At 34.9% G+C, this 18,422-nt stretch overlaps 1 protein-coding gene across 21 annotated transcripts in view; it reads right to left on the bottom strand.

The window, feature by feature from the left end:
* The window catches only part of ANKHD1 (ankyrin repeat and KH domain containing 1), a 125,283-nt gene that overhangs the window by 46,072 nt on the left and 60,789 nt on the right, over positions 1–18,422 (bottom strand). For 11 of the 21 annotated variants that reach the window (XM_057307102.1, XM_057307103.1, XM_057307105.1 and 8 more), the window contains exons 11-15: positions 15,027–15,083; positions 5,514–5,601; positions 2,162–2,289; positions 1,807–1,950; positions 738–840 (exon numbers count right to left, since the gene is read on the bottom strand). In XM_057307102.1, coding sequence (XP_057163085.1) covers positions 738–840; positions 1,807–1,950; positions 2,162–2,289; positions 5,514–5,601; positions 15,027–15,083 — 520 coding nt within the window. Of the gene's footprint in view, positions 1–737; positions 841–1,806; positions 1,951–2,161; positions 2,290–5,513; positions 5,602–15,009; positions 15,084–18,422 lie in introns of those variants that run through there. The other 10 variants (XM_057307106.1, XM_057307108.1, XM_057307112.1 and 7 more) reach the window with 4 other exon arrangements.

Raw genomic sequence — 18,422 nt, 5'->3', positions numbered from 1 at the left:
TGAATGAAATATGCTCATAAATTTGTTTTTATGTAGATTTTAATACCTTACACATTACCTATTTTATTTCAGAGAACTCAGACAGGACAACTATACATGAGTATCAAGTGAAGGTACTTTATATCTACAAGTGAAAAAGCAGGAAAATATCAGAGTTCATAAACTTGAGTCCTTTAAATAGTATATGCTTCTTCTTAATATCTACTTGGATATTATTTATATACTTTTTGATAGTTACTTGTCTATGTTCACATAATGACAGATGTTAGTCCATCATATTCAGCATTACATGAAAGAAACTAAATGTAATTCTTAAACTTCTAACTCCCTCAGTTGCATCAATGCTACGAAGACTTAACTAGACAGTGAACACACATTTTCATGCCTCATATTGTACTACTGTTTAACAAAAGAACTGTCAAATGGAAAATGAATGTCTGATAAATTTTTGTCACTGTAATATAATCAACAACTTGCTATGCTTTTTAAGTATTTCTATCTATGCCAGATGAAAACTACACCTGGGAGTATGTTAGCAAGAAATTAGAAGTCATTTGTCCTAGTATTTATCTTCTTTCTTTTATAAACAGTCTGTAAGACTATAAGCATTTGTCAGAATTACCTACCTCAATTAATCCTGGGTACACATTAACTGTATACCACTAAAGTACTTTTATGAATTCATTAATTAGGTGATAAAATACCCACTTTAAGGAAAACAATTTTCAATAACTAACCTTTTTGTACTCCTAAAAGGGCAGGAGAGTTCTCCTGTGACGTTCTGTCAGGTTCCTGGGGAGGTACAACCATGGCGAGTGTATGCATTGGTACACGTGGAACCTAAAAAGTTAACTCAGAAAAAATATCATCTCAGACCAAAGAGTAAAAGAAGGGCCCATAAATGAAATGGAAATTTAGATTTTCTTCATATACTACCAAATTCACTTTTTTGTTTCTAAAAAAAAAAACCAAAACCAAAACCAAAAACAACAAAAAAACCAACAACAAAAAAAAGCCTTCACCAAGGACTAATTTCTGAGAATACTGAATTGGACAAATTCAGGCTATCTATAGGAAGTGAAAGATTTAAGCTAAGCAGAATTAGTATTACTCTCTTATTAGAGAGAAAGCCTTGTTGGGCCTTGGTGGTTCTGATTATAGCTAGGAGTGTAAGTCACAAACTGGCCAGTTTACCCTAGTTCAAACTCTGTATGGGTCAAAAAAGACAATCCAACATAGTCCCTAACTGGGGTATTTTAGCAATTCTCAGGATAACTTTGTAGAAAAGAACTTAATATTTCACTGAACTTTGTATACTTAGTATACTTTCTATATTCTCTCCATATTTTTAGGTAGGTTTAAAAATTACTTTAATCAATTTTTGGTGCATATATCCCGGTTAACTACACTTTCCTGGTTAACAAAAGTAACTACCTCTAGAATAACTAATACTGTCTTGGGAGGTACTAAGGAAGAAGTTGTCTCTTGGTTTAAGATTATGCTTAATGTACTCATTAAAAACAAATAACCCTAAAGATCTAGCTATAGTAGGTTGACAACTTAGAAAATTTATATTTATATTTGATATTAAACATTTTTAAAAAAGAACTTTTTTCAGTAAATAAGGCAATAAGTAATTTTCATGTACTTCTGAAGGAAATAAATCTTAAAGAATTTAGGATTATGTTTCTCTCAATATGTAATAGAAAAGAGAAACAAATCCATTTTCCTTAAAACTAATTTTAAACAAAAACTCCCAATCAATTTGGAGGCTTTATATTTTATAAATCAGCTGTTTTACTTTACCTGAGATTGATCTTGAGAAGGTGAGGTGAGCTGAGACACATCTGTAGTAGGAACTGACAGAACATTGTTTGGATAATCCAACAGATAAGAAACAACATTAGTATGGCCACCTTTTGCAGCTTCGATGAGCATTGTTGAGCCATCCTGAGAAAGATCGACAAAACCATTAATCAATTATTTGTAAATTTCTTCTTATAATTGCTATAGACATTTAGTTTCTTAGCAGCCTGTCTAGAATCAAAACTCATTTATAAACAGTAATGAATATGAAGCACCAAGACGAGGCAAACATATCTTTACTATCTTGTAATAATAATGTATATATTATTTATTTACTTATTTTTAGGTAGAATACCTTGAGTCGATGAGTAGGGTCAGCTCCATGAGCCAAGAGTAGCTCAACAACTGCCAGATGACCTCCTGCACATGCCAGCGACACTACCGTATGATCATTATTGGCTGTAGCCCTATTCACATTGGCACCTTCAAAGAAACATAACCAGCAATCTTAGGAAAAGGTGGAATCAAGCAAGTTCACAAATAATATCACTTTAGAGATTTTTTTTTGAAGTATGACATAGATAAAAAAAAGTACACAAATCATAAGTGTATGGTTGAAAATAAGTGAACACATTGGTGTAACCAGCACCCAGATCAAGAAATAGAACATTATCTACATACCAGAAGTCCCACACCTTGTGCCCTCTTTCAGTCACTACCCACCCTTCCAATGGTACTACTATCCTGACTTGCAAACTGGTTTTAGTTTTTAAACTTTATATGAATGAAATCATACAGTATATTCTTTTGTGTCTGACTTCTTTGGCTCAATATAATATTTGTGAGATTCATCCATAAGTTGCACGTAGCTGCAGTTCATTCATTCAATATCACTTTTAAAATGGAAACTCTAGAAGACTAAGATTAATAAGTATATACAGGTTAATGTAAGCATCAAATAATACCATTGTCTGTAACTCTCGAAATATTGTAAAGACACTTTTTTTAAAAAGATTTTATTTATTTATTTGACACACAGAGAGACAGCCAGCAAGAGAGGGAACACAAGCAGGAGGAGTGGGAGAGGAAGAAGCAGGCTCCCAGTGGAAGAGCCTGATGTGGGGCTCGATCCCAGAACTCCGGGATCACGCCCTGAGCCGAAGGCAGACACTTAACGACTGAGCCACCCAAGCGCCCCAAAGACATTTTTTTTATCTACTTCTAGAATGTGGCAACATAGCCAGGTCTCAAAGTAGAGAAAACAGATTTTTTTTTAAAGATTTATTTATATATTTATTTGACAGAGAGAGACAGCCAGCGAGAGAGGGAACACAAGCAGGGGGTGTAGGAGAGGAAGAAGCAAGCTCCCAGTGAAGGAGCCTGATGTGGGGCTCGATCCTATAACGCTGGGATCACGCCCTAAGCTGAAGGCAGACGCTTAACGACTGAGCCACCCAGGCGCCCTGAGAAAACAGATTTTTTAAACAATATTTAAAAGATTTTTAATTTTCATATAGTGCATTTTAAGAGTCAGAGGGACCTGGATATGGAGAGAAGATAAGAATATCCAAAAATGTTATCTGAAAGGCTATTTTTTTAAAAAAAGATTTTATGTATTTATTTGACACAGAGAGACAGCCAGACAGAGGAAACAAGCAGGGGGAGTGGGAGAGGAAGAAGCAGGCTCCCAGCGGAGGAGCCTGATGTGGGGCTCGATCCCATAACGCCAGGATCACACCCTGAGCCGAAGGCAGATGCTTAACGCCTGAGCCACCCAGGTGCCCCAATCTGAAAGGCTATTTAGTAAGTTGTTCAGTAGCTTTGTTCAACGTGACCTGAAGAAAGTCTAAATGCAAAACCTTTCTTGGCCTCCTTTTTGACAAATTGTTTTTAACCCCTAAAAAAAATTATAATGCGCCACAGTCTCAACTAGATAGTTAAGACTATAGCAATATTCCTTCTTCCTTAATTCCAGACTTAGTTTCTGAAGAGAAAAATAAACCCATGGGCAAAACCCACTATAATTAATTTAATTTTCAGAAATATCCAGCTGAACATAATCCTAACACATAAAAGTACCTTTTGGGAAGGGCAAACAAGACACACCAATAAACATTCTTACATTAGCAACATGTGATTATTTTAAAGTTGTTAATAATAAATTTAGATGATAGGATTGTTTAGTAGTTATTATAGCCTGGAAAGGCTATAATCAACACGCTCCTCCTCCTGACAAGTCTGATTACATGGTTAGCAGGATTGGTGCTGGGTATGATTAGACAACCCTTTTAGTCAAGGAGCCTGAGAGAATTCCAAAAGTTACCCATTTGTTTATTATTACATCAGTATGCTTGAGGTAAATAGCTTTTACAGACTACGTCATAACACTATGTAAAGATATGCCTTATTTGGTAGTAAAAATGTGCTATTAAGAAAATAAACCTAGTTTTATCAAATTAAATAAGTATATATAAAAGGATCAAATTTTACACTGCTTTTGTAGTGGCACAAAATATCTGAGTTCTTTTCAAATGTAGGTATAAAATTTTTATTTTTTAAATAAAATTCTTATCTTTAGGGGCTCGGTCAGTTAAGTGCCTGCCTTCAGCTCAGGCCATGATCCCAGAGTCCTGGGATTGAGACCTGCATCGGGCTCCCTTCTCAGTGGGGAGTCTGCTTCTCCCTCCCCTCCCACTCATGCCCTCTCTTGCTATCTCTGTTGCTGTCTCTGTCTCTTCCTCTCAAATAAATAAATAAAATCTTAAAAATATATATATTTTAAAATTCTTATTTTAACAACATGACATCACCTGAGTGGACTTTCCTTGTATTTTACCATCCTACCCCAGGATCTTTTTTTTTTTTTTTAAAGATTTTATTTATTTATTTGACAGGGATAGAGACAGCCAGTGAGAGAGGGAACACAAGCAGGGGGAGTGGGAGAGGAAGAAGCAGGCTCATAGCGGAGGAGCCTGATGTGGGGCTCGATCCAACAACGCCGGGATCACACCCTGAGCTGAAGGCAGACGCTTAACCGCTGTGCCACCCAGGCGCCCCCCTACCCCAGGATCTTACATCAGATGCTAGAGTACCTCTAACGCTATACACAGAGTTAGGCTGAACCAAATGAAATTGCGGATATTACCATTTTTGATGCATAAAATGACAGTTCTGTGGTTCAACCTAACACGGGTTTAGCAGTATTTCACTTTTCGATAGTGAACAGTCTTGAACTTTCTCTTCACCCATCATGCAAACTTCTTCGCCTAAATATATTCTAATAATAGAACCTCTAAAGGAATATAAAAATAATACATTACACCCTTGTATATGTGGTTAATTCAACTGTAAACAATAGTGGCAGACTTTCTGCCTTCCTACCCCACCTTCCAGCAGAACTGCCTTATCATTAAGTGCTGAACAATATCTACTAAATATAGCTGGATATTTTACATTTGGCTTTTCCAACTTTGGGTAGCAATAATATGTTGCTTAGTTGCCAAACTTCAAATTCAAAACTGCTATAGAAAAATCCCAAGAAGTACCTCATGAACTCTACACTTACTAAATAAAATACAGCAACAAAAGACTAGGATACAATACTTGTACTGCAGGGAAAATAGCTCTAACATAAATGGCACCAGTTTAGGACTTTTTTTTCCCAGAAATTACAGCTTCTTACAAATGATGACTTGTGCTTCCCTTACCTTTGCTAATAAGAAACTGCACAGTGCACAAATGACCAGCTCTTGCAGCTTTCATCAAAGGCGTTCTTCCACCCTCAGATTCATGTTCCTATTAAAGAAAGAAAGACACAAACAAAAAACCCCATCAGCGTCAATTCATTAACCATCTAATTTAAACACTTAGTACAAATGACATGAGAAATAAGAAGATTTAATACTTACCATAGCCACTTATACTACCTTTCTCAATTCCTCCAAAATGTAGGATTAATTTCAGTGCACAGGAGATGGTGTAACTTTTTAAGGGCAAGTTCACTTTTGCATACCAAACAATAGCATTTAAAGGTGTTACTTATGTTTAGTTTGAGCCTCAAAGAGAAATAGCTGCATTTTTCTAACCCTGAGGTAAAAAAGATGTCTTCCTAACTATTCATATGAATTATGAAAAAGAACCTTAGTCTTACACGTAATTAGGAAGATCCTGATCTTATCATATTAGAAACCAATAAGAACTCCATCACAGGACAGAAACCAGTCTCTCTTTTTTAAAAATTTTATTTATTCAGAAACCAGTCTCTGAAGAAAAACACTAAACACTATGGTATTTCAAGAGTAAAGAGAGAAAAAAAAGGAAAAAACATACCAATAAGCAGACGTTTTTTTAGACTAGAAATGAAATATGTGAATAGTGAAAGGCAAAGAAGCAGTTTTATAATAGCAGAAAGATTGTTATTCCTTCTAGGAGGTTTGCCAGGAAGAGGAATGAATGAAAAAACAGCTTGCTACCACCGTAATATCAAATGCCCCTAAAACGAGCTTGCTAATATGCTAAGTAGTACTGTTGGGAGAACTGTGAACTCTTATTACATTCATCTAAGTATTAAAATGTAGCTGACTGATGAGTACTGGGTGTTGCACATAAGTGATGAACCTCACTGAATTTTACTCCAGAAACCAATCTTGCATTGTATGTTAACTAAATTTTAAATAAAAATAAACAAATAGGGTGCCTGGGTGGCTCAGTTGGTTGGGTGTCTGTCTTTGACTCAGGTGTCCCGCATCAGGCTCCCTGCTCAGCAGGGAGTCTGCTTCTCCCTCTGCCTCTTCCCTCTGCTCAAGCTCTCTCTCTCAAATAAATAATAAATAAAAATAAGTAAATAAATAAAATAAAATGTAGCTGATACACCGCTTCTATGGAAACTCGCTCACCTATCCCGTTTCATTATGTATGTAAACATTAATTTCTGTTGTTCTGCTCCTCTTTTGTTACTAAGAAAAACGTCATAAAGGGGCGCCTGGGTGGCTCAGTCTCTGCCTTTGGCTCAGGTCATGATCCCAGGTTCCTGGGATCAAGCCCCACGTAGGGTTCCCTGCTCACCGGGGAGTCTGCTTCTCCCCCTCCCTCTACCCCTCCATCCCACTCATGTGTGTGCTCTCTCTCTCAAGTAAATAAACAAAATCTTAAAAAAAAAAAGAAGAAAAACTTGAGAACAGTGCTTAAGTCAAGCTTTACATCAGCTATATTCTAATTAACTCAGAGAATCCTTTAGCTACCACAGTCAACTTAAAAATAGTGGGCTCAGGGAGCCTGGCTGACTCAGCCACTGGAGTATTCAACTCTTGATCTCTGGGGTTGAGTTTGAGTCCCACAGTGGGTGTGGAAATTACTTTAAAAATCTTTTTTTAAAAAGATAGATTTATTTATTTATTTATTTATTTATTTATTTATTTATTTATTTGAGAGAGCGCGAGCAGGCACACGAACAAGCAGGAGGGGCAGAGAGAGAGGGAGAGAAAATCTCAAGCAGACTCCATGCTGAGTGTGCAAGCCCAACATGGGGCTTGATCACATGACCCTGAGATCATGATCTGAGCTGAAATCAAGAGTCAGAGGCTTAACCAGCTAAGCCACCCAGGTACCCCTAAAAAATAAAAAATAAAAAAAAATAGCGTGCTCTGCCAACAGGATGCTTTTCAGTCTGTTTATATAACTATACCTAATCTACAACTTGGGCAAACTAATGATGAGAAATAAGTAGATTGTCAACCCAATGGAAACTTTAAACTGGCCTGCAGTGAATAGACTTATGCTCTAAAAGAGATTTAAAAATTTTTATCTTGATAGTACAGAATCTCTCAACCTCTTATAAAAATTAATTTATGTTTTGACTTCTTGTTATACATATTGATGAGGTGACAATCTTTACTAACTTTAAAATACAGAAGATCGTTAATATAGGTGATGCCAAAATAATTTGGCTTTGTAATGGATTTTGAATTTACATTAAAATGTAGGCAAATCTAACATTCTGGCAATGTACTTAAAAGAAATGGAATATATATTATGAAGACCTCATTCAAAAAGAGCTAGAAAGCTGTTCAGTTTTTCCATCTCACTTTTTTTCTGAATTAACAATGCAATCAACTACACACTGGAAATAAATTGCGCCTTTGGCAATTTGTTATTTCCACTCCTGACTCAAGGCCTTTCTGCTCAAGCTGTTCTTCCTTCCTTGTAATACTTCTCTATTAGCTCCTTTTCATCCTTCACATCTCAAGCCAAACGTTATTTCCTCAGGGTAGACCTTCCTGAACTTCCTGACTCAATTACTCTTTCTATTACAAATCTTCCTCGATTTACAATGGGGTTACGTATGGATAAACCCATTTTAAGTTGAAAATATCTTAAGTTGAAAGTGCATTTAATACACCTAACCTACCAAATATCATAGCTTAGCTAAGCCTACCTTAAACATGCTCCGAGCATTTGCCCACAGTTGGGACAAAATCATCAAGCATGAAGTCTACTTCATAATAAAGTACTTAAAATCTCATGTAATGAATGAATACTGTACTGAAAGTGAGAAACAATGATTCTGAGTTCATAATGGTTGTGAATGCATTGGTTGTTTATCCTTGAGATCACGTGGCTCACCGTAGCTGCTGCTCACTGCTGCGGCCCAACATCATGACAGTATCCTACCATATACCGCCAGCCCAGGAAAATGTCAAAATTCAAAATTCGAAGTATGGTTTCTACTGAATGCGTATCAGTTTTGCACCATCATAAAGTTGAAAAATCGTAAGTGAACCATCGTAAGTCCGGGACCATCTGTATGGACATAGCTATATGAACCACTCCTTCATAAGTTTTAATCACATATTAGTTTGTATAACTATTTGGCTAACATGTCTCTGCCACTAGACTGTAAGCTCCATGAGAACACCAATCGTGTCCATTTTTGCTTACCATTACATATCTAATGTCTAAAACAATAAAGTGCGTGAATATGGTTTACCAAGAAGGAACCTAAGTGTAACTGACCTCTCAAATCTTCCCTCTTAGTACTGAGGTTTGAAGTTTTAATTTTCTACTAGGTAAATAAGAGAAAGAAAAGTTAATTTAACAAGAAATTAAGGGTAGTAGCTAAACTCAGAGTTAGACATTCATTGTATTTGATAATACATTGTTACTAGAACATGGGTGGGCAAATATTAACATCACTTTTCTTTTCCTTTTTCTTTCTTTATCTCTTAGGACTACCAGTGACACCCATCAGCATAACTAGGTCCCGTGAGTAGTGGCAAAGACAAAAGACTATGAAAGCCCTCCTTTAGAATAAACTTTCAAAATAACTGTTAGTTCTATATATATAAAATATTACTGTAGCTAAGACAAAAAATCAGTCCCAAGATCCTCACCCAAGCCAAATTTCAAAATTCAACATACTAATAAAATTTCTGAAGTAAAAGGTGTGAAAAGCTATTTTATTTTCCTCCCTATAAATATATACATATATTTCGGTTTTGAAAAACATAATTATATTTGAGAAAATTGTAGGTAAAAAAATGCCCCAACTTTATAATGTATTTATAATATTTCATGTCCTAAAATCAATCATGTAAATACTACAACATATATAATTTGCCCCAAAATATATGACCGCTAAAACCTTCTCTTAAAATAGGAATCAGGGGCATCTGGGTGGCTCATTTGCTTGAGTGGCCAACTCCTGATTTTGGTGTGGGTCATGATCTTGGGGTCCCAGGATAGAGACCTGCATTGGGCTCTGTGCTCAGTGGTGAGTCTGCTTGAGCCTCTCTCTCTCTCTCTCTGCCCCCCCACCCCTGCTCTCTGTGCGCACATGCGCTCTCTCTCTCACTCTAAATAAATCGATCTCTAAAATAAGAATCAAATTTCTATATACTACTTCCTTATGAATGTTGGGTTTGTTAGCAAAGCCAATATTTGTTCTAGATCAATCAAATTTTAGGATATAAATTATGGTAGTTTTCCTTCATGAACACAGAAAGTTATTTTCCAAGGTTATAACCTTAAATATTGCATACTGTAACATTTCTTCTTTCTCTATTCTTAGCAATAGCTCGAACAATAAAGAGTTTATTTATTCCTTGAACATCTGGTAAAACTCACCTATAAATTCATCTGAGCTTCTTCCTTTCTTTGGATGGATGACTTTAAACTACCAATTCAACGTGTGATATGCTTATTGTTCTACTGAGGTTTCCTATTCATGAGTCAGTTTTGATAAATTTATATATTCACAGAAAAAAAAATCAGCATTCACCTCATGTAAGTATTCAAATTTATTGATTGTTCATGCGATTACCTTATAAATTTTAAAGAGCTCTACTATAGCATATAATTGTAACTCCCTTTAAATTTCTACCATTTACCTGTGCCTTTCCCTTTAAAAAAAAAGTTTGCCTTATTTTATCTATTTCAGTAGTTGTGTTTTGTTGTTGTTGTTAAATCAGCTTTTAAGTTTGCTTTTCTTCCCTATTTTTTAATCCTTATTTTTTGTTTTCTATTCTATTCTCTTTTATTATTTCCTTCCTTCATGGTGCTGTTTGTTGTTCTTTTATTAGCTTCATTTACTTTCATTTTATGTATATAAAAAAAACTTTCCTTCCAAGGACACTTTAGCTGTATCCTCTCACCTAAGTTTTGATGTGTAGTTTTTGTGAGAATTTCTTTGTAATTTTTACTGTGATTGCCTCGTTAACCCATGAATTATGTAAAAGTATTTTTTCTTCATTTTCTAGGTGAATGGGATTTTTTTAAAAAAGGTTTTATTGTTAATTTGTAATTTTAAAGCAATATAGATCAAAGAATTTAGTCCATGGGACTAAGGAGTTTGTTTTAAAGACTTTGTAGCCTAAAACACAGACAATTTTTATACATGGTCCGTGTACTGGAAAAGAATACATAGTATATATAATGGAAACAATGTTAGCTACTTACAAGAGCAAATCTGGTTTTTCTATTCTTAACAAGTATTTTGTCTGCTTGATCAGTTTCATACAGAAGTCTGTGGAAAAAATCTTGTCATCACAAATGTAGACTTATCTTTCTTGTAACTTTGTAATTTTCTATTTTCTTTAGAAGGTAGATTATTAGTTACTGATTAATAACTGATTGCTATTATCAGCTGAAGGAATATTTATCTCTAAAAATACTTTTGGCTTAAAATCCCATTTCATCAGATATTAATATTGCCTTACATATTTTTTTCCATCACTTTGTCAGCCTTCCCCTATCTGACACAATCTGCTAGATTTTGATTTTTAATCTAATTCAAAAGGCTTTCCCTTTAACAACCGTGTTCAACAGATTTATATTTGTTCTGATCAACTGATATATTTTGCTTAAAAAAAACCTTTAAAGTTATTTAGTACCCAATCCTCCTCTCCTGAACAACACAGGGACCCTAGCATGGCTTCTCAACCTCCTAACACATCTTTCTGAATTTCATGCTATTGCGGTCTAGAATTTTAGTATTACTTTGGTTTTAAGCATAGAAATTTCGGTTTTGTATTAAAAAATTTATATTTATAATGTTTTACTAATTTCTTTGCTTACCGTAGCTTCCTGCATCCCACGCCTTCTGTCTCATTGATGTACATATCTTTTAGTAGTTCTTTTGGCAAGGATCTGAGGTGGTAAGCTCTTTTATTCTTTGTAGATCTGAAAATAAGCTTACTTTTCCTTCTCTGGAAGAGTAGTTGAGTACAGAATTCTATTTTTTTTTTCTTGGTATTTGGAGGATATTACTTCCCACTGTCTTCTAAGATTATTACTGTTGATGAGAATCTGCTGTCAAAAATTTGATTGTTGTTCCTTTAAAATAATGCATCTTTTCCCCTCTAGTAGCTTCTAAGATAGTGTTCTTTATCTTTCAAATTCTACGGTTTCATTTGTTTTACTTATTAATTTTTCAATCAAGTATTCATTTCTGGCTTCAATTTCAGAAAATTCTCTATCATTATCTCTTCGAACATTGCCTCTACTTTGTATTTCTATCCTCTCATTCAGGAACTTCAAATGTGTGGTAGAGCTTCTCATCTACCCTCTTTTTCTCAATTTCTCTTTCATAAAATCTTCCATTTCTTTATGCTATATTGTGTTATTTCTTGTTTAATCACCTTATTCGCTAATTTTTTATTCAACTGTGTCCAATATACTATTTATCCCATATATTTTTTATTTCCACAACTTTCCCTCCCACAAAGTTTAAATTTTTTATTTCATACCCATCTGTTCTTAATTAATAATTATTGGCTTTCATTTCATTGTCTCACACTGTTTTATGGCTACTGGTTATAGTTTAAAATAAGCACGTTTAAACTCTTTTATTTCAATTGCCTGGGCTTTTATTCTCCTATTTTGCTGCTTTTTGTTTGTTTGCTTACATTTTGACTATCCACATAGATTTGCTCTTGAGCTTCATAATTTTTTTTGAAAAGTTCATTTTGCATGAGAGTTTTTTCTTTTCTTTCTATCCACAAATTTATCCCTTCTCATCAGATGGTTTGAAAGTTGCCTGAATCTGGCCCTAAAAGCCCATTTCGACAGTAGATTTTTCACTGGCAACTTAAACTTCAGGTCTCATGGAGTAATTTCAGTTCTGCTCACTAAGTCAAAAAATAGTGTCTTCCAAGTTCTTAGTTGCACTGTTGTCTTTGCATCTTCATTCTACCAAGAACAAGTAGATAATTTCTAACTGCAACTGTAGGAAGCTGCTTGCAGCTTTTTTCCCGTCTTGGTTCACAGGTGGGGGCAATAAGGTCCGAGTTTCTTGCTTTAGTCAAGTAGACTTGATCTACTAGCCTGCTCCATTTGTGATGCACTCAGTCCCTATTGCCCTACAGATACTGAGATCCCAGGCTCCATGCCCCGCTCCCCCTTTTTAAATATTTTAAGTTTCCTTGGGCCTATAGCTTCAGCTGTGGATCCCTGCTCCATTTCTAGTCCAGTGTTCTTTAATTTTGTTTCTGACTATAGCTACATATTTTTAGTTTAGCTTGTTTTTCTCCCATATTTTATTTATTATATCTATGTACTTCAAACAATAGAGAACAGAGAGGTTTCAAAATATACTAACACTGACTTTACCTTCTTGACTGGATGTCATTTGTACTTATATTTAAACACACTAGAGATAGCTGAAAAGGACTCATTCAACATACAATAACCTAGAATTCTAGAGAGAACTTGGCCTTTAAAATAAAAGGTATTAGGAGTTTTGTGTATTTCACAAATAGCTTTAGATCAAGAAAAAAATAGATAAAAGTTTTCTAACTTCGAAGAGTAAAACTAAAAAATATGTATATATGTTATTCCTTAATAGAAAGTTAACATTTAAAAAGTGGGGGGTCATATTTAAAGTTAATTAAGGTAAGCTCATCAGTAATGGTTGAAATATATTGGTAAATGGATAATTAGAACTTTATAAGTCCCCTAAAAATCTTATCCATGAAAAATACACTGCAAAGTTCTGGTTCTGATGAATAAGCACACGGAGGAAAAAAGGTGGGTTTTTTTTCCCAATTGGACTTAGATAACAAAATCTAATTTAAAATTAAGTTTATTTTTTAAAAAATAAGTTGATTTCCATTAAAATCACAGCCATGGACACCCAAGGTATACATCTAAGGGTTGTAACTATATCACAGAGGCAGTACTTCTCCGAGTTGGAGGAGGACATTGTCAAGGGAAAGACCAGAATCACAGGAGAGGGAGGGAGACTGTTTTATACTACATATGTACTAGAGGATTCTGATGTTCTCCCCTGGGGGTATGTTCTTCCAATCCACCACTGTATTTTAATTATTACCTTAGTGATCTGCTGTTACTGATCTTATTCATATCCCTTAGGACAACTGAGATGGAAAAAAGATTGAGGCACCACTCTAGGACTGTGTTTAGCTCAGTTTCTAAAAATCACAAGTAACAAAGAGAAAAACCAAACTTACTCGGTTTGGCTAGAGGAAGAATGATGGATTACAAAGCAAAGATGGAAAGGGAAGAGAACAACACTGATGCAGAATAATCTATGGACTCTAGCAATGTCTCAAAGTGTGGAATATGGAAAACTTGCCATCAGAATCTCCTGGGATATCATTTAAAATGCAGATTCCCCATTTCAGATGTGCTGAATCTGAACCTCTAATAAAAGTGGGGCCACAAAGCACATTTTAAAAAAGTATCCCAAGTTCTGAGACTTACAGCTTAGAGAGAGGGATTTATAATCGTGTTTCCTTTAACCAATCCGGGGAGAAAGAAATACTTTATCTGAAATAACACTCAGCTTTACATTCTTGATAGGAGCCTGAGATACTATACAACTGAGTAAAAATTCATGTTTTCACATAATGTTTTGTGAAATATATTATTTACTTGAACAAAATAGAATGAATATAGCAATTTCTCATTCAACAAGCCAATAATGAAGATGCTTAATAAGCCTTATGATTAAGAGTGGCTTGATAGTGAAGAATTTATTTCAGAAGGCATAAGCTAATTGTGATACAATCACAATTTATTCCTGATTTTAATAAAAATTAAGCACTGCTTCCTGAGTTTAAACAAATCTCTCTGGATTAAAATGGATACTAAATTTGCTTGACTCTTAAAACCATCAGGCACAAATTCAAAACATTTTCTCAAAAGAAATGTTTGCTTATGAATAAGCATTTACCTTCTTAAAAACGAATTTCAAAATGGAATTACAGGGGACAATTTTACAAAAATAATTTTAACTTCATAGAAATTAATGACATGAATAGTATAGTAAATGTTTCACTAATTTTTTTTTGTTTATTTGAGGATTATATAAAAAACGATCCAATATCACTCCCTAAGTCTGAGTTTCAGATTTTTGATGAACAAAATTGAATGCAAAGGACTTCATAACTGAGATTTTCTCTCTGTAGTATGTTGAATCTCCCAGTAAGGAAGAATGCAAAAGAACTATCTGAATAAGAAAATCTATTTTCACCTGAGAAATTTTTTAGGAATACCACATAAAAAGAATACTAAGGAAGCAAACTACTAGTAACATAAATCTCTTTTTATTGGAACTTCATAATCTTTTTCAATTGAAGAAGATTCCTTTGTCACCCAGCAAGGTCCTGGAACTTCTTGGCTGGAATTCAGATATCCAGAGTTCTGGTTACCTACAACATCTATTCCTTATGTAGTAGCTTACAAGCATCAAAGGCCTCCCTCACCTGATGCTTGGCCGGATCTATGCCCTCCAAAATAGTCTTCATGTCCTCCTGCTTGTCCTGTGAAAGGAAAAAGAAGAACTCACGGATCTTATTCCAAAAATGAAAATCACATTTGGCCATGAAGACCTTGTGACTGGTATTTCAGGTGCTGGGCTTTGTAAACTCAGGATCTTCAACTAAAAAGATTCTCATCTATAGAGACCATAATCTCAGAAGTAGACTATTTTTTTTTTTAAGGGTCTGATAATGTGGTTCTCTACAATATAACTTCAATATAAACTTTAACACATAGAAAAATTCTGCTCAATTACTTGAACTTATGCCTTTATTTTCAAATACAACTAGAGCCACAGAATCAAGAGCAGTGTCTTAATATCTAACCAAAGAAAATAACTAAATCAAAGGATTTGGGAATATCAGAAGTTGGGAGAAAAAGTAAGGAAAATACTATAAAGTGTTTAAATAGTTTTATAGTTTTCTCCCTGATTATAAATGCCCTAAGTACTCATACTTTTCAACTAAAACAGGAACTTCCAAAGAACTTGAGATATAGAATAGATCTATTTTCTCTCAATCTAGACTTGTGACAGAGAGAAAGTATTTGAAGGTGAGACAGGGATACAGCAGAAGAAACTGCAATAAACTTTCAGTCACTAACCCGGGTCAACTAAGTCTCCAAAAAAAAGAAACATGGCCTAGAGAAAGCTTCACTCTTTTTTTTAACTTTTGAAAAAAAGATTTACTTATGTATTTTAGAGAGAGAGAGAGAGAGAGAGAGAGCACGCACACATGTGTGCAGGGCACATACAAGGGGAGGGGCACAGGGAGAGGGAGAGAATCTCAAGCAGACTCCAGGCTGAGTAAGGAGCTCGCAGGTGTGGGGGCAGGGCTCATCTCATGACCCTTGAGATCACAACCTAAGCTGAAATCCTAAGTGTGGCGCTTAACCACCTAAGCCACCCAGGTGCTCTGAGAAAACTTCACTTTTTAGTCACTCCTACCTCTTACTTGGGTGATGTGCTTACCTTACGGGGATGTATGCTCCTATGGTAGAGATTTGGTGAGAAAGTATGCTGAGACAACTATAGAATTTGAAGAAGATATTAGGATTCACTTCCTCTCCCTGCCCCAACCCCACATGATGTTCAACAAATCACAAGCCTCATTCCAATACAAATAATAAGTACAAAGTATCCAACAGAGAACCTACTAAGAAATTCCTACAAACATGGAAACAATAAAATTTTAGTCAAATATCCCCTATACTTCCAAATAAATTAAAGAGAACCTGAACTCTTTAAATAACCGAACAAAGTGATATAACAACAAGAAGAGATTTAAAAGTAAATTGGAAGAACAGAAGAAACTAAGTAATAATGAACTAATGAAACCATGAAAACCACATAGAAGCAGAAATGTACAGAAAAAATAGTGACCTGGAGGATGGGCTTAAGAAAAACAATTCAGAGGAAAAAAGAAAGAAATGCAAAGAATTGGACACAAAGATAAAAGGAACAAGAAAAATCCAATATATGAATAATAAATATCCCAGAAGAAAACAGAATAGAAAAAGAAGCATTCAAGGATATAATACAAGAAAACTGAAGGAGGGGGAGGAGAGAAGACCTAAGAGGATGACCTAAAATCTTCTCATTAATTTCCAGGAAAAATTAATATAAAATAATAAACAAGACATATTCTGATGAAATCACAGAGGTTTAAAAGTATAATGAAAGACTCTTATAATCCAGGCAAAAAAAGGAAGTTACTTACACATAATGGGGAATATTCTAGCAAGCTTTGGAAATATTCAGCACCAGAAGACAGCATTAGGGTTTAAAATTTTGAGGAGAAAAGAAAAAAAAAAAGCAAACCAATAATTCTATATATGGCTACATTCATTTATAAATACAACATATAGTAGTCTCAAAAATGCGAGCACCTGTGAATTCCTTTTTTGGGGGAGGAAAGTAGATTCAAATCAAAATACCAATATCAGCCAGCCAAAAAATGAGTTGGATTTAGGAACTCAGGAATTAAGAGGCTACATACTACAAAAGAGTAGTAATGTAAAGACAGGAAACAACAATTGTTGGAGAGGATGTGGAGAAAGGGGATCCCTCTTACATTGTTGGTGGGAATGCAAGTTGGTACAGCCACTCTGGAAAACAGTGTGGAGGTCCCTTAAAAAGTTAAAAATTGAGCTACCCTATGATCCAGCAATTGCACTACTGGGTATTTACCCCAAAGATACAGATGTAGTGAAGAGAAGGGCCATATGCACCCCAATGTTCATAGCAGCATTGTCCACAATAGCTAAATCGTGGAAGGAGCCGAGATGCCCTTCAACAGATGACTGGATTAAGAAGATGTGGTCCATATATACAATGGAATATTACTCAGCCATCAAAAAGAATGATTTCTCAACATTTGCTGCAACATGGATGGGACTGGAGGAGATAATGTTAAGCGAAGTAAGTCAAGCAGAGAAAGACAATTATCATATGGTTTCACTCATTTATGGAACATAAGAAGTAGGAAGATTGGTAGAAGAAGAAAGGGAAGAAGAAAGGGGGTGGTAAACAGAAGGGGGAATGAACCACGAGAGATTATGGACTCTGGGAAACAAACTGAGGGCTTTGGGAGGGGAGGGGAATGGGATAGGCTAATGATGGGTAGTAAGGAGGGCACATATTGCATGGTGCACTGGGTGTTATATGCAAGTAATGAATCATGGAACTTTACATCAAAAACTAGGGATGTACTCTATGGTGACTAACATAATATAATAAAAAAATATTATTATAAAAAAAACCCAAAAAATACACCAAAAACCCCAAAATCAAAAGAGTAAGGTAAACACTGAATACCCTAAATATACAGTTAAACAACTGTGAGAAATAGTGTCAAAAAACAGACTGTAAATATAAATGTTATAAAACCATGACAATGCAAAAATAAAATAACTCATGCAAATCCTATAGTGGAAGATACATTATTCTCCTCTTTCAGAATGAAGTCAATAGATACTGTCTATTTGATTTTTTTTGAAAAAAATCAATGTTAAAGATAAAAAATATTTCAAAATTTGCATTTGTAAACGATGTCTGAATACTCTTTCAGAAAGTAACTTTGTCTTTTATGCAGTTCACACAAAAGCTTTGGGAACAATTAATAAGCAGCTCATAGAGCTACCTGGAATACAGAAAGATTTTTTAGATAAACATGGGGACTATGATCAAAGATTAGAAAATTAAACCATTAAGAAAGAAAGAGAGAAAGAAAGGGAAGAAAAAAGAGAGAAAAGAAAGAAAAAGAAAGGAAGGAGGGAAGGAAGGAAGGAAGGAAGGAAGGAAGGAAGAGGGAACTCACTCTAATTCATGTTAATAAAAATGT

This window comes from Ursus arctos, unplaced genomic scaffold (assembly GCF_023065955.2).
Source record: "Ursus arctos isolate Adak ecotype North America unplaced genomic scaffold, UrsArc2.0 scaffold_5, whole genome shotgun sequence".
NCBI classification, from domain to species: domain Eukaryota; kingdom Metazoa; phylum Chordata; class Mammalia; order Carnivora; family Ursidae; genus Ursus; species Ursus arctos.
The sequence above is the reverse complement of the archived record's forward strand: the minus strand, read 5'-3'. Positions and strand labels throughout refer to the sequence as shown.